The sequence below is a fragment of the Neofelis nebulosa genome, chromosome 6, assembly GCF_028018385.1.
Source record: "Neofelis nebulosa isolate mNeoNeb1 chromosome 6, mNeoNeb1.pri, whole genome shotgun sequence".
Taxonomy (NCBI): domain Eukaryota; kingdom Metazoa; phylum Chordata; class Mammalia; order Carnivora; family Felidae; genus Neofelis; species Neofelis nebulosa.
In genome coordinates, this window is record NC_080787.1 from 144,851,033 (window position 1) to 144,876,321 (window position 25,289).

At 41.9% G+C, this 25,289-nt stretch overlaps 1 protein-coding gene across 12 annotated transcripts in view; it reads left to right on the plus strand.

Annotated features, from left to right (window-relative positions):
* ARID1B (AT-rich interaction domain 1B) overlaps positions 1 to 25,289 on the plus strand; it is a 450,488-nt gene that overhangs the window by 46,650 nt on the left and 378,549 nt on the right. For 11 of the 12 annotated variants that reach the window (XM_058736206.1, XM_058736204.1, XM_058736199.1 and 8 more), the window contains exon 2: positions 5,494 to 5,688. The exons of the other annotated variant lie outside the window; for it this stretch is intronic. In XM_058736206.1, coding sequence (XP_058592189.1) covers positions 5,494 to 5,688 — 195 coding nt within the window. The remainder of the gene's footprint in view (positions 1 to 5,493; positions 5,689 to 25,289) is intronic. 12 annotated transcript variants of the gene reach the window in all.

Here is a 25,289-nt window from a genome sequence, read left to right on the forward strand (position 1 = left end):
CAAACCATAGTCATGTTTGCAGCACGCCTGGGGGAAAAAAAAGCATTTTAGACTTATATTTAGACATTATCGCAGAAAAGTAAACATAGATTGCTTCATGATATGACAGCCACCAGTTACAGGTCACTGTGGCTGGCTCTGATCCTTATCAGCCGAGTTTTCACATGGCTGTAATTCATGCACATCGCTCTTAAACACTTGACATTGTTTCATATGTCCTTTTCCGTGTCTCTGTTCCACGGTGCTCATTTGTTGTGGCTCGTTCCCACATCCTAGGATCGTCGTTCGAGTTTTCTTCTTCGGACAGTGGGTGTAAGTGGTTCTGAGAACTGTTACTGGTCTTACTGATTTGACTTTCACATTTATTGTGAGGTCGGTTTTATTTCTTCCATTTAGTGAGTAGAAGACCAAGAAATAAGCAACATATATATTCAGGGTTCTACAGTGGTGGTAATTGGGGGGGGGGGGATAAGGGTGAGGGTCCACTCGGCAGCTAAGCCCACCCTCTCTTCCCTGGACCGTGCTGTGTCCCGTCAGTATGAGGAATCTTGTCGCTGGGACGGATTTGGATAAGTAGCACCCCGCCCCACTTGAGAGAGAGTATTAGAGTTGGAGCAAGACACAGTGTTGAAAGCTTTTGGTTAAAGCTTATTGTCATATGATCTCTCAGAAAGAGTAGTGGTAAGAAACCTGTTAGTGGGTACAAAACCTACCAATACAAACACTCATTTACTCAAATTGGGTTTCATTTTATAGGTAATGGAATGTTACTTCGAAGTTTTCTTAAGTTGCTGGTAATTTAGAACATTTTCCCAGATAATGGTTGAAATGGGAAGAGTTTCTTTCTCTAAGCGGTTACTTAATCCAGATACATAGATACAATTGTAGATCAAAAAAATGCGGATAGTTCTTTCGGTGGCTTTTGCAGTGCCTTTCTTCAATTTGTGAAATATTATATTCAGAAAGAAACTACTAATAAACCATCTCCTTAACTGGATATCCAGTAGTAAACAAATTACATAGATGTCTTTATTGTAAGTACATATGTAGGTGTACTCTGGAAGGGGGGTAATGAAGGAGTAAGTGTAAAAAGCACCAAGTGTATCTAAAGTATACTAAAGGTATAGAAGTGAGTTGTTCTTTAACTTGGGTAATCTTTAAAAGGGTAGTTGGATTCTCAGGCCGGCCTCTGCAAACCTCTGTAACCTAGAATACAGCCTAACCGTGCCACCTGGATTGTCTAGAATTTATATCAAATATATATTTAAAAAATATACACTGTACTCTTGTGTGGTCGTCCTAGGAATGGAGAACCTTCTGAGGATTTTGGAGGATGTAGGTAGGATGTGACGTAGGATGTGACGGCTTCCCAGAAGATTTAGGAGAGTGTGTGTGCATGTGCGTGCATGTATGGTAAATAACTCATACATACGTATATTTACAAAAACTTATTTGAACAAAGGAGGGGTTATGAGAAAGTCTTATCAAGAAACAAAATTGCATGAGACATTGAGTTACAAACCTACACTAGTTGTGTTGAGTCTTTGAAAGTGGGCAGTACTTACCATAGGCTTCAAAGCTCTTGTCTTAATTTACAGAACCGAAGTTCAGGAATCAGCAGTTGTGGAATGGTATCTGGAGAGGGAAAACCCGTTTGGAGTAACATATTTAGAAAAGTATTTGAGGACTTTTTAAATGTGGACGATGTCTCTGATACAGCAAATGTCTTATATGAGAAATGAAAATACTGATACTCAGGAATAGATCATCTCAAGTGTAGATGATAAAAATGTAAAATTGTTTTGGGTTAGAACTGAATATGAGAAGTGACCTGGCCTTTATGTTTTTTTGGAAAAGACTTAGATTTGATTTGGTCTTTGGTTTCTTTAAGCAGATAGTAGTAAAAAGCAGGGGTTGAAATATCCCGTTATTTATTTAATGTTAAAAATAGCAAGAATACGCAGCAGGGTGAATTTGGGGTGTGGATGTGTACTTAACACAAGGCCATAAGGCAAGAAGGTTAAAATTAAATAATTTGCACTGTATAAGTATCTGTTTTCATATCTGAAGTCTCACTGAAAGGTATTAGATGCATTTTGAGAGGTACAGATAATGTGTGTATTTCATGCTTTAGATTTTCAGAAATCTCAGGGTTAAGCTAACATTTTTGACATGGGTGCAAATTAACTGAATTTTAAGCAGGACTGTGAGAGTTTATGGCAGTGATGAGATAGATATTACGAAACAGTTTTAGTCACTGATAAGATGAATTTCCTGCACTGTTATCTGTAGCATTAAAATATAGACATTCCAATCATTTTTCCATTTTAAACTTCTGCTTTAATTAAGCCAGTTTGGATCGTGCACTATTTAAAGTGAAATAAGTAGACCTTTCCTCTGCCCTGGCTAATCCAGATTGAATGTGGAGATAGGGCTGCCTCAGGGCCCCGTATTAGAAATTTAGCCTGAAATCTGATTTACTCAGCCTCTCTGTTGGCCATTCATTCACTGTGCGGATTCTGAAATCACCAGCTCAGCCTTGATTTTCACACTTCATAGAAAGTTTTATTTTATCTTTTCAAAGAAAGTGTGGGAAAGAATTACATTTTGCTTTTTTTAGGCACCCATTTTAATTTATATGATTCTGGGAAAACTTAATTCTCAATGCTCGATTTTAGTTTTGTTACAGTGTGTCAACATACATGTTTGTGTGTTGAATTGTGAAGTCAGCACAGGTGGTGTAACATCAGTGTATTGTTTGAGAAATTTCTGTCATCGTAAGTACAAAATTTCCTTGACGGGTGAGAGTAACACACTTACAAGCCCATGAAATTGTGAATTTCGAGCCAAACTGTTTGGCCTCCCCACGTTTTCTTTCAGGTGAGATCAGTTCCTGGCAGATTCCTACGAATCCCTCAGACCTGAGCTTCCCTACAGGAAGGCTTTGTGACAGCCCATCCCAGACCCGCTGAGGGTCCGCTGCACGGTCCACTTAGGGTGTCCACTGGGGGCACTGCAGTCCCTGTTCAGCCCGTCTGCTTCAGTGGATCGCTCATTTCCCCAGGACAGGCCCTGATGCGTGTTCATTTTCTCCGGGGCCTGGCCCGCTGCACACAGCAGACGTGCAGGAAGGAGGGGAAAGATTGCTTGCGGCCTTGGGCTGGGGTGCGGGTGGGAGGGAAGACCGGCTGTCACGGAGCTTCCCCAACTTGGGTTTTGGGTCTGTGCTCCCGGCTCACCTCTCTCACCTCCCATTCCTGGCTTAGTTCCTTGTCTTTTGGTTACTGCCCTCACCTCTGTGATGAGGCTGCCCTGGCCAGACTCGGCAGTTACCTTCTAGTCGTCGGGTACAGAGCAGGGTTTTGCCCTCACCTGTTGGACACCTGGGCTGCATTTGGCATGCCTGTCGTGTTTCGAGGCACGACTCCCTTCTTTTCCGTGACACCATACTCTAGAGCCTGTATTTTCCGACTGTTCTTTTGGCTTCTTTGTGGGCTCCTTCTTTCCCTTGAATGGTGATATTCTCTAGAGTTTTGTCCTCTATGCATTGCTCTTTTGTTCATCTACTCTTCCTAGATAAAGTTCTTGAGGTTTTATATGCTTCCTGTTGATTAACTCATCCAGTAGTCACTGAACATTTTGCTGTGTGCCAGGTGCACTGTTTGACTTACATCCTGGAGATACAGTGGTGAGTAAAACAGAAAAATCACCGCCTTTCCAGGAGCATATATCCTCTATATGCTGACTTTCCCCCGTTTGTTATTGTAGCTCAGCCCTTACTCCCCAAGCTACAAGTGTATTGTGTCCCTTCCTTCTGGATGTTTTCCACTGGATTTCCTGTAGGAAGCTCAGATTTCATACATAGCATACTGAAGGCTCCCTCTGGCATGGGGGAGACGGTGGATCTGCCTGTGCCTCCACACGTTCCATCTCAGTTGGTGTCTTACCATCTATTAAGCCACCCTGGACTCCTGTCTTCTCCCGTCACTCAGTCAGTCTCCAAGTGGTGCCGCATCCCCATCCTGTCACTGGAATCCGGGCTCGCTTTCTCCCACCACTGCTACCAGTTTAGGACCTCAGCTCGCCTGCCCGCTGCGGCAGCCCACCCTGGTTCCAGCCAGCTGCCTGAGAGCAGTCCTTCCGAAAGCTGGAGCCGATTATCGTTCTCTCTGTTGAAAGCACCCGGTGGTTCATCCCCCGGATGCATGCAGTCCGAAGCTGACTTGTAAGGCTCACCCTCGTACTGGCTTCCGCCTGCTTCAGCTTCTTTGCAAATTCCTGCTTCATCTGGATCTGAACTGCTTATGTTTCCTTGTCCACACCAGGAAGCCCGGCTCCGTTGAGCCTGCGGTTTCTGCTGCGGCTTCTGCCTTACGGCACTCTACGCCCTGTCCCTCCCCACCTTGAGCCTGGCACTTCTTCATTCATTTATTCTGCTAATCTTTGAGCCTTCTGGAGAGTTTTCATATATATTACAGAGTCTGGCATGCAGTAGGAATCAATATATGGTTTTGGAAGGAAGGAAGGAAGGAAGGAAGGAAGGAAGGAAGGAAGGAAGGAAGGCAGGCCGGCAGGTGAGAAGGATCGTTGGATGAATGCTGCAGGCCTTTTTAGCCCCTTGGGGAGGGACTTCCCCCACCACTGCATTGCTCCTTTGAAGCACCCAGGGCAAGAAAGCCCCAGCTGAGGCTCTAGTTCTGGCTCTGCTGAATGGCCTTGGCCCTGAGGCTCATGGGCTGACTCACTAAACCAAAAATAAAACTTAGAGTCTAGTTTTGAACTAGTTATGTTTGGTTAAGATACTGACATAGGGAAGGTGGCTTGTGACTCATAGTCTGGGAGCCTATTCATGCACACTAGTAGTCTTTGAAACTTTTTACCCTAGACATTCTGTATTATCTAAAATCTACCTTTCACTTTCTCATGAGCACTCAGATGCATTAATGTTTGATCAGGAGTTCAAGACTCAGATCCAAAACAAAGTCGTTGTTCTAAGAATACTTTGAAGTCAGAAAGCCTTGCGAACCACTCAGTATACTTAAAGCTAAGAGGAGCTGGGTGAGATTAACTGATCATGCTCATTCCTATATGTATAGCAGGATTTTAGATGCAATTAGATGCAAATGTTTTCTTTCTGCAGACTCTTTCCTTCTCTGGTTTACACCGGATCCCTCTTAATTGTTAAAATCTCCCTAAAAGTAAACAAAAAATAAATAAATAAATGTCGTGTAGCCATCTAGGTATTTTTCTTAAATGTTCTTCTAGGTTTTTATTTGCCAGGTTATTACTTTTTTTTAATGCAATAATTGACCTAGAGCATATTCATCTCAGGTGTTACATACAACATAATGATATGATACTTGTGTGTATTGTATGTTTTTAATATTTTCAAAAGTAAGGATAGTTGTGTTTTTAACGTATATGTGAGTGTAACAGTTTCTGCCTTTGTAATAAATCATGACTTAAATCTGTGTCTTAATTCTTTCTTCACAGGGCAGCCCAATGGATCCTATGGTGATGAAGAGGCCGCAGTTATATGGGATGGGCAGTAACCCTCATTCTCAGCCTCAGCAGAGCAGCCCTTACCCCGGAGGCTCCTACGGTCCCCCAGGGCCACAGCGCTATCCAATCAGCATCCAGGGTCGGACCCCAGGGGCCATGGGAGGAATGCAGTACCCACAGCAGCAGGTTTGTGCTGGTTTTTACCCCACCCCTCTCCAAATGGGTGATCCTCTTGTCTTTGTCTTTTACCGACTACCTAAGATTGGTACTGAGAGAGTTAGGGGCATTTCACTGATTTTCTGCTCTCTTTTAATTATCATCGTTTCTTCAAGTAATCATGGGTGCAGTTTCCTGTTTTTTTTTCTTTTCAAGAAGGAAAAGTGAGCTGCTTAGAACAAAGTGGACAGAACATCTGTTTGGTAGAGGGCTGTTACTGTGTTACTGGCTGTATTGGAAAGATAGGCAGTGTCATCATTTTGCAGCAAATTATATAGATCTACCCCCTGTCGTGAACTTGGCTTTCTAACATTTCTGATGGCAGACTGGCAGATTCTGAACTGTGAATAGATTTTTAAAGGTGACATTTTAACTTAAAGAATAAATAACCATGAAAATGGCATCATCTTTGAGAAAAGTTTTGGATTCTCCCAAAAAGTTATTTTGCATTTATTCAATAACATATGAATTTCATATAAGAGGATTTGGTATATATCTGTTTTCTTAGCCTTTGATGGGTTTTGTGTTTTTACTTAAAACAAAAAAGACTTCCTTCCTTTTATCGACTCAGTATTTTTCTCGAGAATCAAATAGTTGGAGTTACCTTAAATACCCATCTACTTTCCAGCAGTAGTAAACCTATAGTCTCTTGGATACTGAGAGTGTATCCTTGTAATGTTGGCCTGAGGAAGCATGATATTAGGAAACGACTAAATTCAGACTCGTTAGGGTGTTTAATTACTAGAAACCCCAGAGAGCCTTATTTATAAATTCCCACACCGTGTCTTTAATGGGGGGGGGGCGTTGGGGTGGGGGGGTGCATTAGGAGGATCCATGTGCATTTTACTGAATTCCCACACCGTGTCTTTAATCGGGGACGGAGGGGGGGTGCATTGGGCGGACCCGTGTGCATTTTACCGCCTCCAGGTAGGTGACTCCACAGTGTTGCCAGTAGCCTCTTCCAGGGTTTCATACACTTCCTCTCTGCAGATCCTTCCCTGTGTTTAACCAAAAATGATCTGTGGGGGGAAAAAAATTGGCTCAGACTTCTGCTCTCTGTAAAGTGGATACTCCAGAGCTGTGTCCGTTAAGTTGCATGGGAGCCTTTTCCTTTATAGACTGAATATTGTTTTTCCTTTTCATCTTTGCCCCTCCTTCGGTGATATTTTTATTTTACAGTGGTTAGAGGGCAGTTTAGAAGTAGCTCAGCCTTTGAGTCCTAGCTGTTGGTTCCTTAAACAGCCTTTGTTACTGTCACTAGTTCTTACTGTCCTTTATTAAATTGGCTGCCTGGAATTCTCTCCGTCACTTGCACACTTAATTGCTCTGTTAATTTTTTTCAACATGACTTCTTTCTTCCAGCAATATTTTGCTGCCTAGAGTAAAACATCTTTAGCTGAGGTTGCTAATGGTAAGGGGGAAATAATTTGTACATGATTGAAAAGTAAGATGTGATTTTCTCTTCCTTCTTCGAATTTTAACCTAATTTGCCTTTAGTTGAAGGCAAGAAGGTCTAGGCAGCTAGCTGCCAAAAATCCTAATTCTCCTTCGTAGATGACCTCACGTGGGGGCTGATAGTTCTGTAGGAAAACTCTGGCCACGGGCAAGAGTAGAGGCAGAAGGGAAGAAGTGACCGACCTGGCGGGAAGAAGTGGCTACTAACCACTCCTTGTTTTTCTGCATTTTCTTTTTTTTTCAAAAAAAAATTTAAGTTTATTTATTCTCTCTGAGAGAGAGAGCACAAGTTGGGGAGGGGCAGAGAGAGAGAGAGGGAGAATCCCAAGCAGGCTCTGCACATCAGCACAAAGCCCGATGTGGGTGGGGCTTGAACTCACGAACCATGGGATCATGACCAGACCTTAACCGACTGAGCCACCCAGGCTCTTCTGTCTACCGTATTTTCCTCATGTCAGATTGGAAAGTCATTTCGAAAGGCGGTGTTCATGGCAAGCTCCTGGATGCTCCTTTATCTTTTTCTCTGAATGAGTTCAAGTCTTATCACAGGCTTTCGACATTGGCACGGTTTGCAGTCCCAAAGTGGAAATCCCAACAAATGGAAAGGGTGTGTAAAGAATGATTACGATTTTTTTTTTTTTTAAATTCATGTGTAAGGCTAGAAGTAGAGGACATATGCTAATACATAAAGTAACTTTACTTTTGTCAGCTTTTTGGGGTTTTTTAAATCCCCGTGGCTTTTACCTAGATTTGAAATACAGGAACTCTTGGATTTATTTGAAGGGACAAGTTGATGAAGATAACTCACCGAGTTTTTCAGCAAATTTTTATTTTTTTTTATTTTTTATTTTTTTAACGTTTATTTATTTTTTTTATTTTTTATTTTTGGGACAGAGAGAGACAGAGCATGAATGGGGGAGGGGCAGAGAGAGGGAGACACAGAATCGGAAACAGGCTCCAGGCTCCGAGCCATCAGCCCAGAGCCCGACGCGGGGCTCGAACTCACGGACCACGAGATCGTGACCTGGCTGAAGTCGGACGCTTAACCGACTGCGCCACCCAGGCGCCCCTCAGCAAATTTTTAATTAAGATTTTAGATTAGGTATTTTTACTGCAGATCAGAAGAAACATCTAATTCTGATTAAGGACAGATCTTCCTGATAATGAAAGGAAAGTAGTGTATCTGGTAGGAAACTGACTGCCCTGACTGTAGAATGTCAAACTTCCGTATTGAGTTCATCATCATCAAAGGTTCTAAGAAATCTGTACTGTTTTTTCCCCCTTTCGTTTAGTTATAGTATAGCCTTGAAATATAGTATCTTGTTTTGATAACTGGAAGGCTAAAAATAGCTATGAATGCATTTTTGAATGTGTGTAACATTTTCAAGGAGACACAGCTTTTTAATACCAAGTTCAAGCAATCAGGTATAGGCTAACTAATAGCTTTGAAGTGGAAAAAAAATAGTTAAGGTATTGGCTAAAGGTTATTAGAGCACATTTATTTTGTTAGGTTTAGCCTGTGTTCTTTGGTGAGGAATTCTCATTGAGTTGCATTGTTTGTGAATTTTGGATAATTACTATTTGTCCATGGACAAGGTCCTGGCACAGTGATTGGCTGCTGGTGCTGTTTTCTCCTAGTATTAATGTAATTGGCTCAGCGTTTTTGTAGTCATGGCTGCTCATGTTTTTCAGGGAAAAAGTTGAAAGATAATGATGACATTGAGTTTTTATTGAGTGGACATCACCACCTAGGCATGACTTTGCTTTGGAGAGCCTCCAAAGCTTTCTGTGTTTGGTTTGTGAACCTCTAATGAGCTGAATCCAGTTCATTTAATATTGCTCGTATATTTCTGCAAAGGATTAAAATGCAGGAATTCAAGTTTGTAAATTGAGTTGCCCACTTACCAGCTGAGTGGTGAGTTGTCTTTGGCTCAGGGGTCACAGTGTGATTCCTGGCTAGCATTCCACTCCTGTGATAGGAATTTTAAATGACAATTCTGTTAGAAAGAACGGCTATGCTTGTATGAAACTGAACATGGGTGGTATCAGTGCTTGCTTTTTGTTTCTGAGATTAAGGAGGTACTGGCCACTGAGTGTTTGATTTTAGTGTTAACCTGCTGATTCTTGATGTGTATGGTGAGAATTTTATTTTTGAACTGTACTCACGACGAGGTCTTTGAGCATGATAGGATAATAGTACAGCATTTTGGTATTTATTAACTGGAACTAGGTTTGCGGTCTTTCACGTGCTGATTCTCCCACATCATCAGGCAAATACATAGCTAAACAGATTAGTTTTGCACAGTGCCCTAAAAACTAGTCTGTTTGAGTTTTTATTGAGCTGAGAGGGGAAATGAATTTTCTATGCCTCTGTGGAGAATGTTCTGCCTCTAGGCTCCTGGAATTCAAACCTGGAGATGGTTAACAGAAGTATACCGGTTGATTGCATCTAACACAGAGGAAGTATAATCTTTAAGGTTACTAGAATCTGATGCTGAGTTTTTCAGATGTTGTAAAAAACTTAGATACCAAGGTACCCTTTGCTGGATCAGGCACGTGGGTGAGCGAATGTTTTGTTTTACTTCTCTTGTCCTTTGTGATCATAAATGTATACATAGGTCTGTGCCAACTTGCTTTAAAAAAGATTTTCATATAAAAGAAATAGGACCCAGGAAAAATAGGCCACAGAAGGGCGGGTGTATTTATTTACGTCAAGCACATTTCAATTACGGCATGTAGTCTGAGATTTTTCCTGAGTTACCAAAGGTTAGTGGGTTGATATTTTAACTCTCTTTATCTTGTTGCAGAAGTTTGTATAATCTATTGCTGGTTGGCATTATAAAACCAGGAAAAGGGAAAGAGGGCAAAGTGAGAGATTTATGTTTATGAGTGCTTTTATAATGGAAAACGACAACTTTTTTAGTTTTAAAAACGCATCTGTGTTGCGAAAACCTTTACAACAATAAGAACATGGAATTGTTTTGAAAGATATTCTGGCAAAATTAAATAGAGATTAGTGATCCATCTGATCTTATCACTTTAAATCTAAATAAAAACCTAATTAAAATTGAGGTTCTTTTGAAAAAGGTGTTAGAAATCAATAGGTATTCTCATTTGTGTCTTCAGTTTATCTTCTGCACTCCTTGGATGTCTATTTTGCTGTGTGTTTTTTGAGTAAAATATTTATTTCAGAACATAAGCATTTTATTTGGTACCATCTTAACAGCCAAAACACTTCTTCCAATGCAAATGTTTATTTTGGCAGCAGATGTTTCTAAAAGGAGACAAACATTACAATTGTTTGGCTAAAATAAATGTTTTCTTTGGGGTTATTGAGGCAGCCAAGCAAGTTCTAGGATTCCCACCTGTGTTACTTTATATTGTCAGTCTCTTCTGGTAAAAAAGATTTACTTTTAAAAATACAGTTAAAATTATGTTTTGAGGGGCGCTTGGGTGGCTCGGTCCGTTGAGCATCTGACTCTTGATTTCAGCTCAGGTCATGGTCTCGTGGTTTGTGAGTTTGAGCCCCCCATCGGGCTCTGCGCTGACTGCGTGGAGCCTGCTTGAGACTCTCTCTTCGTCTCTCTCTGCCTCTACCCTGCTTAGGTACACATTCCTCACCCCCCACCCCCTTTCTCTTTCTATCAATAAATAAACTCAAAAAAATTTTTTTTAAATTATGTTTGGTTCCGGTTTGAACAATGTCTCTAAAAAGTTGGGATTAATGGGGTGGGGAGGCTTGGTTAAAGACGTAACAATTCCAGAGTTTTTTTGACATGAAATGTTTGCTTGGATTCAGACTCTGAATCCTAAATGTGAATCCAGTGACCAGGGCTTATTTTGGGGTTTGCCTAAAAAGAGCTGAGAGTTCCTATTTTTAAGGAGCATAATGGGGTGTGATAGGATAAGAAAGGAAGGCTTGACTTAACATAATGGAGAAGAATGGGTCCTAGTGGCTGTTTTACCCTTAAGTTTTTGATAGTTTGCACTCACTCAAAGACACCCCCACCTGCACCTGTGTGTGCACGGGCTTGCTTGCACACACATAGAACAGAACGTCTGTGTGACAGTGGGATCTTAGTGCAACGGAATGTATCTGTGTATGCATACTCAGTATATTAAACATGTATCTTATGTGCACACAGATATACGTACGTATATGAGCAAACAGGTGCGTAAAGTGAAGGTAAACGTTTTGGCCAGTAAAACAGTGAATGCAGAGAGATCCCTTTCACTGTGCTGTTTACAGCATTTGTGAATAGCGTGTTCTGTGCTAAAAAACTTGGAGCCTAGCTGCACCTGCTCGTACACCTGAAACGTGTGGAGTCCTTTCAGCAGCTTGCAGATTTGTATCAATAATGGCCTTTTGTTGGCCACATTCTGTCTTGATTTCCTCAGTTCTTCATCAGTGAACGTGAAGGTATTTAAGGTTTACCGACAAAATACATTCACACCTCCTATTTCTGCTTCCAAGTAGATAGCAGATGCTACTATCTTTGATGCCAAAGTTCCCTGTAGATGGATGTTTGTACCAAGAGGATATTTTTGAAAAGATTTGTAGGTACGGTAATTTTTATTTGCTCCTTAAAATGTAAATTTCTGGAATACAGAAATTTAACTGGTTCTATTTACTTTTTATATTGTACTTGAATTTAAGCATATTTTGAAGCATTCAGTGTGACATTCTTAGAGGAGGAGGATTAGAAGAGATCACATTTCAAGTTAAATTGAAATTTTAGGATTCTTAGCCTTTTTCCCTAAAAATGAGCAAAGACCAGCTTTTATACTTGAATGTGTGATGAAAAGATGAGATGATTTATTTTAGTTAGGATAGCTACTTTTATATTAGAAAGTCTATGCTGATATATTTTTTTTATCTGAACATTCACATTGTTCTAGATATTCTAAAGTTTACATGTGGTATATTGTGCCTGTTCTCTGCTTGTAGCTTATACTGTTTTCTCACTCACATCTGAATTCTAGGTATTTTACATTCATGGACTTTCAACTAAAATATCTCTTAAGCTTCTCTGTTACATTTTCATTTATGAGATGTGAATTTTAAGCATATGTTTAGGTAACATTAGAATTGCTCGAGTATATGTTAAATAAATTTGGTTTATTTGTTTTTTACCAAAGAAACATTGAATGTGATATTTATGTTAAAATTGTCTTTTAAGTTTTATGTATTTAAGTAATCTCTACACCTAACTTGGGGCTCGAACTTCTGACTCTGAGGTCAAGAGTCACCTGCTGCTTCGACTGAGCCAGCCAGGCGCCCTGATATCTATGTTAAAATTTAAACAATTCAAATAAAGTTAACGGTTGATACCAGTAAAATCAACCAATCACATTACTTCAGTGCTCCTTGAGACACAAGCAACCACAGAAGTCGCTAATTACAATGACTAAGTGGCATAATGGCATATTTTAGGCCAGTAGTTCTCAAGCTTTGCTGAATGTTAGAGTCTCGTAGGGTCCTTTAAAAACAGCAGGTTTGGGGGCACCTGGGTGGCTCAGTTCGGCATCTGACTCTTGATTTTGCCTCAAGTCATGATCTCACAGTTTATGGGATTGAGCCCCACGTCGGGCGCCTTGCTGAGCATGGAACCTACTTAGGATTCTCCATCTGTGTCTGCCCCTTCCCTGCTTGTGCACACACACACACACACACACACACTCACTCAAAATACATAAATGTTTAAAAAACAAAACAAAACAACTCCAGGCTTGGATGCTTATATCAAAGACTTCCAAGTGTTAAGGCCTCCCTCTTTTTTTGAGTGTGCCACACATGCTCCCTTGTGCAGCTGGCATTAACAGGTGTCAGAGATAGACCAGTAAGTAAGGGCCCCAGAGCAGGTTTGGGGGCAGTGGCATTGCCCCGCTTTGGGCGCTTATTCTCGGGCCCTGCCCAGTGAGTCGGGAGTTGACCACTACCATAAAGGGATGAAATGCGCCCAGATTCAGGAGCTGGGACAGTGTAGTCCTTTCTGATTAATGCTTAATCTGTGTGTGATATTGGGAAAACCCGGACCTGACTGTGCCCATCCACCAAATGAGGGAGTTTGACCACAAGATCTCCCAGCTTGGATACTCCTTTTAAAATAATAGTAGATTAATTTCTTTTCATTTTAGTTTTACATTTTAGAGTCTTGTCATTTCCAGTACAGTCTTCTGAAATTTATGGGTTGATGCTTGATGGGTTGTATTAATATAACTACTAACCCTCTTTAAAATTCTTTCTAAAGAGCAAAGAGCTGTTTCTTCCTCAGAGGTTAGCAGATTGTTGCAATCAGTGCAATAAGGTATTTTCTTTAAATTTTCTTTGCAAAGTGAAAATTTTCTCGGATAACCTCTCCCTCCTGGATACTAGTTGTGTACTAGGTATGTAGAATGTTGTCTGTCCTGTGTAGTGTAGAAAATCATAAGATTGAGTTGTTAACTTTATTTGGGCTCACAAAAGGAAGCAAAGAGAGACCCAGTAATTACTCATTTAATACATTATTACTTTCTAAATAGTTCTGAAAATAAGCACATACTGGACACAATTAGGATACACTGCGTGCAGTGAATTCAGAGTAGAAATAAGAACTTTTCACATGTTCTGTTCTGTTGCTTTCACCCTTGTCTAAATCCCATGAAGAGCGATTAGGTGTCTATATTTTTCTATCTTAAAACGTGTTTTTTCCAAGGGTAAAAGAAGTTTTTTCTTTCATGTTAGCTAAAAGTTCAATTTTTAAAATTAAAAAAAAAATTTTTAAATGTGTATTTATTTTTGAGAGAGAGAGAGACTGAGGGTGAGCAGCGCAGGGAAGGGCAGGCTCCAGGCTGTGAGCTGTCAGCACAGAGCTTGATGCAGGGCTCGAACTCAAAAGCTGTGAGATCATGACCTGAGCCAAAGTTGGACGCTTAACTGACTGAGCCACCCAGGCACCCCTAAATTTTTTTAATGTTTATTTATTTTTGAGAGAGAGAGAGAGACAGAGCATGAGTGTGGGAGGGGCAGAGAGGGGTAGACACAGAATCTAAAACGAAGCAGGCCCCAAGCTCTGAGCTGTCAGCACAGAGCTCGACTTGGGGCTGGAACTCATGAACTGCGAGATCACGATCTGAGCTGAAGTCTGACGCTCAACAGACTGAGCCACCCAGGTGCACCTATATGTTCATATCTTTATGGTAAAAAGTTTTTTTATGACAGTCTGGTTTTTTTTTTGTATGCAGTAAATTTATGAAGATCATTTGCCCATTTTATTTTGGAAAATAACTTTGAAACTTAAGTCTGTAGTTGTGAATGAAATCGCTTCTCTCAGAGTGGCTGTGCGGATGCCTCCCAATGCTGGGGAGCTGACTCGGTCCAGGTTTCGTAGCCTCAGGAGGGACTCCCCATGTGGGATCAGGTGTTAGAAATTTCCTGGAAATTCTGGAGCTGAGACCTGCGTGTGGTCAGAGTGTATGTATAAGGCGAATATCCCTGCCTTGCTAACATAGCCCCAGACCAAAACTTAGCAACTGTCTGTGACAGCAGGAGTTATGCAGCTTCCCATTTCCTGTGAAGAAGTGTGTTTAACTGAGAAAACAGACTGTATTCCCAAGAAGTCACCAAATTAGTCTCTCTTTATTGGTATTGAATCGTTAAGAGCATACTTTTTTTTTTTTTTTTTCCTTTTTAATAACTACCAAACACACCAGTGGAATTAACCCTTCAGGGTTAGTCAAAGGCAAGGATCCAGGTCAATTTCTATAAAACATCAAACACTCAGGAACAAAGAGTAGGCCTAATATATATAGCAAAAACTGAAAGTATTGAATTAAGATGCAAAAAGACCATTGCTGAGATCATTAAATTTCACTTGTGGATTTCACTTCATGGATTTCACTTCGTGGACTGAGATTTCACTTCACTTCTCCAGGCTGAGAAAAACCAGCTTTCCCAGGTAGTTGTAGATGGGCCCATAGAGGGCTAGGAAGAAATGTCTGATGGGAAGGGAACTCCAATCTGAGATGAACCACAGAAAAGACAGCCAAGCGGGGACAGTTTCCTAATATGGCACATAAGGATTATGTGTCCCTTTATAATTGATGTCATCGTTATCATTATTTGCAGGGAAAGTTGGGGAAGAGGAAAGTGTCAGAATAATTGTTGGCCGATGGGCCGTATGACCTCGGAATACTTCTTTAAATAAGTCAGCCAAAAAAGGAGACTTCCTTTCATTTAAGTAGTCTATTACCTTGAAATTTCTAAGATTTTTGTGATAGCCCAATAATCTAGATATTTTATGCATTTTACGTCCTCACAGGTTTTCCTCAGTGTTTTGGGCTTCTGGAGAAGGAAAATCTTCTCTACTTCCTACTTGTGGGCCCTATGTCCTTCATCAGAGGTCTTGGAGATGAGAAGATTTTATTCCCAGGTAGTTGGCCAAAGTTTGATACGTGGGAGGGGGGAAAGTTCCTTTCAAGCCCACTGGGCTGCCAGGGAGAGCTCTCTTCCTTCTCTGTTGGTTTCTCTGGCTGAGTTCTTCCCTATTCTTCCTTGGTAGTTTCAAAACTAAAGGGCAGAAAGAATGATAACCTGGTGACATCATTGGCCCTAAGTCTTCATGTGTCAAGGCAAGCTTGGAGCAATCCCCCGGAGGGCAGTTCGGCGATTTACCACATGTACGCGCGAAGTCATGAGAGCCGTAAAGTACGGAACAGAGAGTGAGGCACAGGGTTCCGGGAAGGACTCCAGTTCTCACCAGAAATTGGCATTAAGCAACATGCCGTGTGCTGACTTCGACACCAGAGTCAGCTGTGGTTGGTGTGCCTGAAAGAATTTAAGTCATCTGACTGCATGGGTAGCTACGAACTTGAGTTCTGAATTCTCAGTTGGGGCAGGCAGAGTGTTTTGGATACCCAGTCTTTGTAGAGAACGCAGAGTTACTCCTGAAGGAGTTTGTCTTGTGTAAAAATTTCCTTCCTCCGTCTTCCTGCTCCAGTAAATGGCAGCTCCATCCTTCCGCTTGCCCAGGTCAGCACCTCCTCTTTCTCTCAACCTTTCAGTCTGTTCGAGAGTCCCGTTGCTCCTTCCTTTACAATATATCGGAAACAGCATACTTCTCACCACCTCAGTGGCTACCACCCTGGGCTTAAGCCTCACCATCTCCCACGTGAACTCCTGGCTTCTGCTGCCCCACAGTCCGTTCTTAGCAGAGCAACCAGAATGATCCTTTTATTTTTTTATTTTTATTATTATTAGTTTTTAAGTAGAGAGAGAGAGGGAGACACAGAAATCTGAAGCAGGCCCCAGCCTACTCCAGACGGTCCAGAGCCCAATGCGGGGCTCGAACTCACGAACTGTGAGGTCACGACCCAAGCTGGAGTTGGACGCTTAACGGACTGAGCCACCCGGGCGCCCCCAGGATGGTGTGAGGCAAGCTGTGACACTGCTCCTGTGACTCCTCACTTCCCTCAGAGTCCCCGAGGCTCCCCCTAGGCCTACCCCTTCCTCTGTGCCTTTGTATTTCCTCTTCCTTCTGCCTGGAAGGCTCTTGGCCGGGTCTTTGTAGGGCTTGCCTTCTTACTTCTCTTAAGTTTCTGCTCAAATGTTTATTTGACTTGCTCAGACTTACTTGAGTAAAATTGGACACTCCTCCCGTCCCTTGCCCCGTCTTGCTTCCTTCGTGTCACTTACCACCTGAGGCGCGTTGTTGGCATGCTGCGGTTCCAGTTAGGACATAAGCTGTAGACAGCAGGGACTTGGTTTAGCCCTGCTGTGGCCCCTTGTCTGCAGCAGTCCACGGCACCGCACAGCAAGCGAAGGCGAGAATTTGCAGACCTGTAGACTCCAGCCAGGGAAAGCCGGGAGGCCCGACGCTGAAAGGTCTCCTCCGTGGCTTGCTTTGTTTCTGGCTGAACTCTTAGTGCCCAGCTCCGTGCTGACAGTACTGGGTCGTGTTTGTGGCCCTGCCGTTACATCGCGAGGAATCTCCGGTACCCGAGAAGTCGGTGCAGCACAGTGGTCCTCTGAGGTTGCCTACTTCAATGTGTGTGGTGTTAGGGGGCCGTAGTCCTCACTCTGGTACTAACCCCACTGGGCAAATTGGAGACAGCTGCTCCTTTACATCATGGCTGGTATCGTTCTTCTGAATTCTCTTGTGTGGAGTGTAATACTTAGTAGCAGGGGGAGGTGAGCAAAGATTTCCAGATCGCAGCCGAATTGGATTTGGCATAAGTGTGATAACAGGCTCAAATCTTGGTCCTGACACTGGTCATTTGACAGTGCTTATGGAGGAAAAGCCCCTAAATAGTTAGGATGCCGTTTATGGAAAACAGACATTTTTCCCGCAGGGATTTACTGCTGGAGGAAAAGAATTCCTTCCCCGTGGAGGCAGAGCTGTGCCATGAATGGTGGGAATGCGGAGGCTGCCAGGGGGGCATCCGTCGCGGGGGAGCAGTTTACATCCAAGCTCGTACTGGAATTGTATAAAAACCAGTGATTTATGGGGAAAAGACTTTTAATGTGATGCTGCAGTTCTCCATAAGTGTCACTGGTCAGTTGAACCCGCTACTCTTGGCAGACATTGTTTTCACGTGCTTGATGGAGTCAGAGCACTTCTGTAAAGCTCAGCTTTTAGAAAAGGTATGTTACACAAAAATAAATTCAAAAAGGATGAGAGACCTCAATGTGAGACAGGAAGCCATCAAAATCCTAGAGGACACCACAGGCAGCAACCTCTTTGACCTCGGCCGGAGCAACTTCTTATTAGACACGTCGCCGGAGGCAAGGGAGACCAAAGCAAACATGAACTATTGGGACCTCATCAAGATAAAAAGCTTCTGCACAGCAAAGGAAACAATCAACAAAACCAAAAGGCAGCCTACGGAATGGGAGAAGGTACTTACAAATGACATAACCGATAAAGGGTTAGTGTCCAAAATGTGTAAAGAACCTGTCAAACTCTCAACACCCAAAAACCAAATATTCCAGTTAGGATATGGGCAGAAGACATGACTAGATATTTTTCCAAGGAAGACATACAGATGGCTAACAGGCATGTGAAAAATTGCTCAACATCACTCATCATCAGGGAAATACAAATCAAAACCATGATGAGATACGACCTCACACCTGTCAGAATGGCTAACATTAACAACCCAGGAAACAACAGATGTTGCTGAGGATGCGGAGAAAGGGGACCCCTTTTGCGCTGCTGGTGGAAATGCAAACATCCACTCTGGAAAACATTTTGGAAGTTCCTCAAAAAATTACAAATAGAACTACCCTACGATCTAGCAGTTGCACTATAAGGTATTTACCCAAAGGATACAAAAATACAGATTCTAAGGGGTACCTGCACCCTGATGTTTATAGCAGAATTATCGACAATAGCCAAACTATGGAAAGAGCTCAAATGTTCATCAACTCATGAATGGATAAAGAAGATGTGGTGTGTGTGTGTGTGTGTGTGTGTGTGTGTGTGTGTGTGTATAATGGAATATTACTCAGCTGTCAAAAAGAATGAAATGTTGCCATTTGCAGCTAAGTAAAATAAGTCAGTCAAGAGAAAGACAAATACTTTATGACTTTTCTCATATGTGGAATTTAAGAAACACAGCAGATGAACATACGGGAAGGGGGGAAAAGAAAGAAATAGGGGAAACAAACCGTAAGAGACTCTTAACTATGAAGAACAAACGGAGGGTTGATAGAGGGACCTGGGAGCAGGGGATGGGCTAAATGGGTGATTTAGGAGTGTTAAGGAGGGCACTTGTGATGAGCACTGGGTGTTGTATGTAAGTGATGAATCATTAAATTTTACTCCTGAAACCATTATTACACTATATGTTAACTAACTAGAATTTAAATAAAGATTTCAAAAGAAAAAGACAAAGGAAAGGTGTGTTATAGACCAAGATTTGGAACTGTTGCCTTACGCCTGCCTACATTGCACTGTTGCTTGTTTCCAGAAGCAGAGGTCATGGCCACCCCTAGAATGAAAGTTACACCTACCAGTAAAGAAACGTAATTTAGATTGAATTTTTAAAAATTATCCCTGTGTGCTTTATTTCAGTTGACGATGTAGGATAAATAATTCACTCTTAAGGAAGTACAGGGATTTAGTGCCTCAGTATAGATACGGTCTCATTGTCCCCTTCCTCCTCCTCCTCATCATGATCATCATTATCTTCCTGGGCTTGGTTTTCTATTTGTAACATACGAGAGATTGTCACCAGATGCCAAAAATACCAGCAGTCGCCATGCCTGGTGATCACACTAGGTACATTTACGTGGATGCTCTCATGTGATCCTTGCCATGTTTGTTTATCTCCGCTTCATGAATAATAATAAGGGCTAACGTTCATTAAGGGCTTACTCTGTGTCAGGCACTGTTTTACTGCTTTATGTGGATTAACATAGTCCTCATGATGGCCTCCTGGGTCAGGTGTTATAATCTTCAGTTTATAGATGAGGAAACTGAGGCAGGGAGGTTAATTAGGTTGTTCGAATTTATGTGCTCACTCAGTGGCAAAGTGAGAATTTCAGATCCTTGACACTTTGGGGCCACGCTAGCATAAATTTTATGATTCTGGCAAAACTGGAATGCTTCTCATCACTGAGACTAGAATTCATTTGGATTTTTGAATAGTAAGATTGACTGAAGTGAAGGTAGCCTAATTTTCATTGAACGTTAGTTTCATAGAAAATCCTTTGTGACTTTTACCAAATTGAAAATGGAATGTTACCTACTATGTATATCACACACAGAGTCAGGGAGTTTTTAATTTTTTAATTTTTTAAAGTAGGCTTCATGCCCAGTGCAGAGCCCAGTGCCGGGCTTGGACTCAACCAGTGTGAGATCAAGACCTGAGCTGACATCAAAAGTCAGATGCTTAACCGACTGAGCCACCCACATGCCCCAGGGATTTTCTTTATTGAGGTGAAATTCATATAGCAGAAAGTTAACCATTTTAACGTGTTCAGTTCAGTGGCATTTAGTACCTTTCACAGAATTGTGCAACCACCATTTTTATCTAGTTCGACAACATCATCTTCACCCCCACATGACGCTCTGGTCCCTGTTGAACACTCATTTCCTGTTGCCTCCTCCTCTAACCTCTGCCAATCACTAGTTTGCTTTGCGTCTCTATGTATTTACCTATTTTGGATATTTCACATAAACTGAATCCTATAATATGTGACCGCCTGTGTCTAGCTTCTCTTACTTCCTCTCTGTGGTAGCATAAGTCAGTGCTTCATTCCTTTTTACGACTGTACATTATTCCATCGTATGGATATAGCGTATTTTATTTCTCCATCTGTTGATGGACATGTGGATTTCCACTTGTGAGCTACTGTGAATGGTGCTATTTTCCTTTCTTTTTTTAAAAGTTTATTTATTTTGAGACACAGAGCGAGAACGAGAGAGCACAACCAGGGGAGGGGCAGAGAGAAGGAGGCAGAATCCCAAGCAGGCTCCGCACCATCAGCGCAGAGCCTGATGCGGGGCTCAGAGCCACCAACTGTGAGACTGTGACCTGAGATCAGGAGTCGGGCGCTTAACCCACCGAGCTACCCAGGTGCCCCTGAATAGTGCTACTGCCCACATTTGTGTACAAGTATGTATTTGAATACCTTTTTTAACTGCTTTTGGGTGCGTACCTAGAAGTAGAATCGCTAAGTGGTGTGGTAATTCTATGTTTAACTCTTCAAGGAACTGCCGAGTGTAGAGGCTGTACCATGTTACGTTAGAATAATAGGATTTTAACATTGGTCTGGTGTTGACTGGGACCGTCCTGCGTGCCCGGGCATCTGACCAAACAAAGGCTTTGCGCGTATCACCTCGTAGAATCCTTACCAAAGCTGTCAGGTAGGTAGCTGCTTGGCCAGTGTGGAGACGCAGTGCGTGGGTAGCTTGCCTGAGGTCATAGTGCAGCCTTAAAGACCATCGAGCCCAGGGCTTTTCGGTGGATGCCGCATGTTCCACTGATGTTACACAAGATCATTTTGGATGGCACGGAGACACAGAACTACGGAGCACTGAATCATCTAGGAGAAAAGTTATTTTCTTACACATGTTGTCTTTCTTGGGAACGGAAGTCTGCTCTAATTCCATTCTAGCTCTTCACAGCCCCTCCTACCATCTTTGCATTTTCTGAAGATCAGGCCTCAGTCTAGGAGCCTCGGGCGGGCATCAGCATCCAGTTAGAATGTAATCGTATCGTGTTGTGTTCAGAGCGTGCGTTTTGTGGTTATCTTCTACTCGTGGCAGGCAATACTGGTTTTCTATTTATGGTAGTAAATTGAAAGTTTTCTTTAAAGTGAAATGATTTGCATTAAAAAGGTGATTCCCTTCAAAGAAAAACAGCTCATATTGTATGTGGGGTTTACTCCCTTCCACTTCAACCCAGCACGCATGCGCTGAGCGTGTACTGTGTGTTGTATGTCGTACACGCGCTGGGGAATGTAAAAATGGTGATAACCAGGTCTTTGCCCCCTGGATGCTTCGCACAGAAAGAAGTTGAGCCGTATGTAGTGAGTTCGAGTATCCATGCGCGTTCAGGTATCCATGCCTGGTGCCTTGGCATCACAGAGCTGGGCTGTGGGGGTGGGGGGAGTGGGGGGGTGGAGGGAGTCGGGGGGATGGGGGGGCGGGGCAGGCACTCCCCTGGGTGGAGCTAGGAAGGGAGAGAGTGTTAGACTGTATGTCTGGATACAGACTGATTCTAATTATACCAGCTCCCTAATGAATTTTGAAAGTTGATCTTTTGGGTTCAGATTAAAATGATCATCTTCTGCATCCATTTGGCTTGCTGTTATTTTTGTTTTATTGAATTACGAGAATATTATTAAGGTCTTCAGTGGCTTGTTCACCTAATTGTCATGAGACATTTGTTGGTATCTGTAGAGGAGCTCCGAGTGCACTCACGGAAGGACACGGATGTAGGTCTTTAGCAGGCCGTGTGCCGAGTGCTGTAGTTCAGATTTGGAGATCGTGCGCCTTGCGCTGGGCACATCTGAAGCTGCATGGAATGGGTGACCTAAGACCTCGATTTTCGAGGAGGAGTTTGCTGGGTTTGGGAGAGGAATGTGGGGGGTGCTTTTCAGTTCGAATAGGGTTTAAAGGGGTCTTTGTGAATGTGACAGAATTTTTTACATTTTAAGTTTGCACAAGCGGAGGATCTAACTTTTCTTCTTCTGGTGCCTTCAATTTTTCCTTTCATCTTTGCCCATATTAGTGCTTTGATGGATCTGTTCAGAAAGCAACAGGGTTCCTGTTTGAAGACTGACTGGATCTTGTTTGATTTCTTTTTTTTTTTTTTAAGCCATACTTAGGCTTCCAGAATGGAGACAATTACTAATCTATTCATGTATCAAGAGGGAGCAGAAAATGTGACGTGTGTATAAACCTTGTTTTAATAAGTAGGCCGTTTAAAAATGGCCGGGGCGCCTGGGTGGCTCAGTCGGTTGAGCGTCCGACTTAGGCTCAGGTTGTGATCTCACAGCTTCTGAGTTCGAGCCCCGTGTCGGACTCTGTGCTGACAGCTCGGAGCCCGGAGCCCGCTTCGGATTCTGTGCCTTCCTCTCTCTCTGTCCCGACCCACTCGCATTCTGTCTCTGTCCCTCTCAAAAATAAACAAACATTAAAAAAAAGTAAAAATAAAAATGGCCTATGATTCTGTTCATGTTATTTTCTTTGACCTCAGAGATTATGCAAAACCGTGCCTGTATCATACAACTACAACGCCTCTGTGGCAGTCAAGTTTATACCCGTTGGCTCTTATTGTCCGTAGTGCTCATGAATTCTGCTCCGAGAAATAGGAACCTGCCGAAACTCCAGAGTAATATTTAGACAGTAAAATCAATACTGGGAACATTTATTCCAGTGTGTTTAACTAGGGTGAATGGTGATATGGAAATATATAAAGAAGCTAAGTTTTGAATAAAATCTTAAACATTGTGTATTTTTCCCCTTAACTGAGCTCCTACTAGTTGACTTTTACGTTTCAGTCTCCGACCTCTGCTTTTATGAACAGGAATGCAAAAAAATGCACCTTTCCTCGGTTTTTCTGAAAATTGCCAGTTTTATTTGTTATTATTGGCCCTGATAACTTATCTTAGGGCATCTTTCTTATATTACAAAGTTTCATACATTTACTGTACATCTTTTCATGTTAAGAAGGAAAAAGTAATAGAATGCTTGTTCATTTCTGTCAATCAGATCTATATAATTCACTATAATGAATAAGATTTTTATTCCTTTATCAAGTTTTTCCCCTTCCGTTATTTTTTTAAAAGTGTTTAGAGAGCGTGAGCAGGGGAGGGGCAGAGAGAGAGAGAGGGAGAGAGAGAATTCTAAGCAGCCCGACGCAGGGCTCAATCTCATGATTGTGAGATCATGACCTGGGCCGGTATAAAGAGTCAGACATTCAGCCAACTGAGTCACCCAGGTGCCCCTCCATTATTTTTTTGAAGCATTTTTACTTATTACATTGTTCTTACATTAATGGCAAGATGTAAGACTTGCATTATATGATTATTAAAAATTAGTCACTTGGAAGTCCAGAGCCACACATGACTCGAGTCAAATGATTTCTTTTAAAGGTAAAGACATGGGGCTCCAGGGTGGCTCAGTCAGTTAAGCGCTGACTCTGTGTCACCATCTTAGGGTTTGTGAGTTCGAGCTCTGCGTTGTGCTCAGTGCTGGCAGTGTGGAGCCTGCTTGAGATTCTCTTTCTCTCCCTCTCTCTCTGCCCCTCCCCAACTTGGGCTGTCTGTCTCTCTCAAAATAAATAAATAAAGCTTTAAGGAAAAAAAAAAAAAAAGAAATCCTTAAAAGAAGGGCAAAGAGGGTGAGGGACAGCTTGTTTTATGTTGATTACCTTATCCTAATTCTAATATGAGAAAGGAAGATGATAAATCTTCGTGGCCCTAGTGGCTCACCTGCCATTTGGAAAACTGAATTTGACTTACATTTTGATTGTTTTGTTAAACATGCCTCCTTTAAACACCCCTACAGACTGTGGTTGTAATATCCAGCGGGTGAATTATAATGATTATATTAGAAAGGACATCATTGGGGCTCCTGGGTGGCTCAGTGGCTTAAGCGTCCGACTTCGGCTCAGGTCATGATCTCACAGTTTGTGGGTTCGAGCCCCGCATCGGGCTCTGTGCTGACAGCTCAGAGCCTGGAGCCTGCTTCAGATTCTGTGTCTCCCTCTCTCTGCCCCTTCCCCGCTCATGCTCTGTCTCTCTCTGTCTCTCAAAAATGAATAAGCATTAAAAATTGTTTTTTAAAAAGAAAGAACATCATTGTCAGCATTAGCAAGTTATCCCTTGTTGGCATTGCTCTTATATTTGCTTGCTTTGGTTTTTTGTTCAGCCTGATTGGGTGTGGAATGCATCAGCTGAACCAAACAGTTTCTTAGAAGTGAATTGTTATCTGCTCTGAAGGATTTGTCCTCTTTCTATTTAAAAAAGAGGATATACTGTAAGAAGTAATATCACGTGGTGTTTAACGTTAGTTGAACATTTAGCCACAGATGACCCATGTTAAGGAGGGTCTGCGGTATGTCCCTCATTATAAAGGACATGCCATTGAGAGGCTCACAGTCTAGTGGAGGAAACACATTGAAAAGTTCTTTTAAAAGTTTCCTTAATAACATGTATACCCAGTTTAAAAAATAGTATTACAAGGTTTCTTGTGAAAAACATCAGTTCCCATTCCATCACTCCTTGCCCACGACTTCTAGTCCCTGGAGACTTCCATTTTCAACTCTTAATGGTTTATTCTGGTATTTAAGCCCATATTTCTAAATGACATGATTATGTTGCTATTTTTCCATTTTTCATATTTAGACTGTATCTATTAACTCCACTATGTAAAAGTTAACTCTTTGATACTGCCCTGCCTTATAATTCATTTTCCCTCTCTCGTCTCATTATATCTTAAGTGAAAGTTAAATCAACATTCACTGTTTATGTTAATAGGACTATATAACTGTCTGTATTTGAGACATGAACTGTTAATATATTTTCTTAATATGCAACTTTTGGTTATCCTAGAGTTGATAATTGCCTCATTGTTTTACTTTTAAAAATGTATGTATCAACAATTTTTCTTTATCCTCTGATA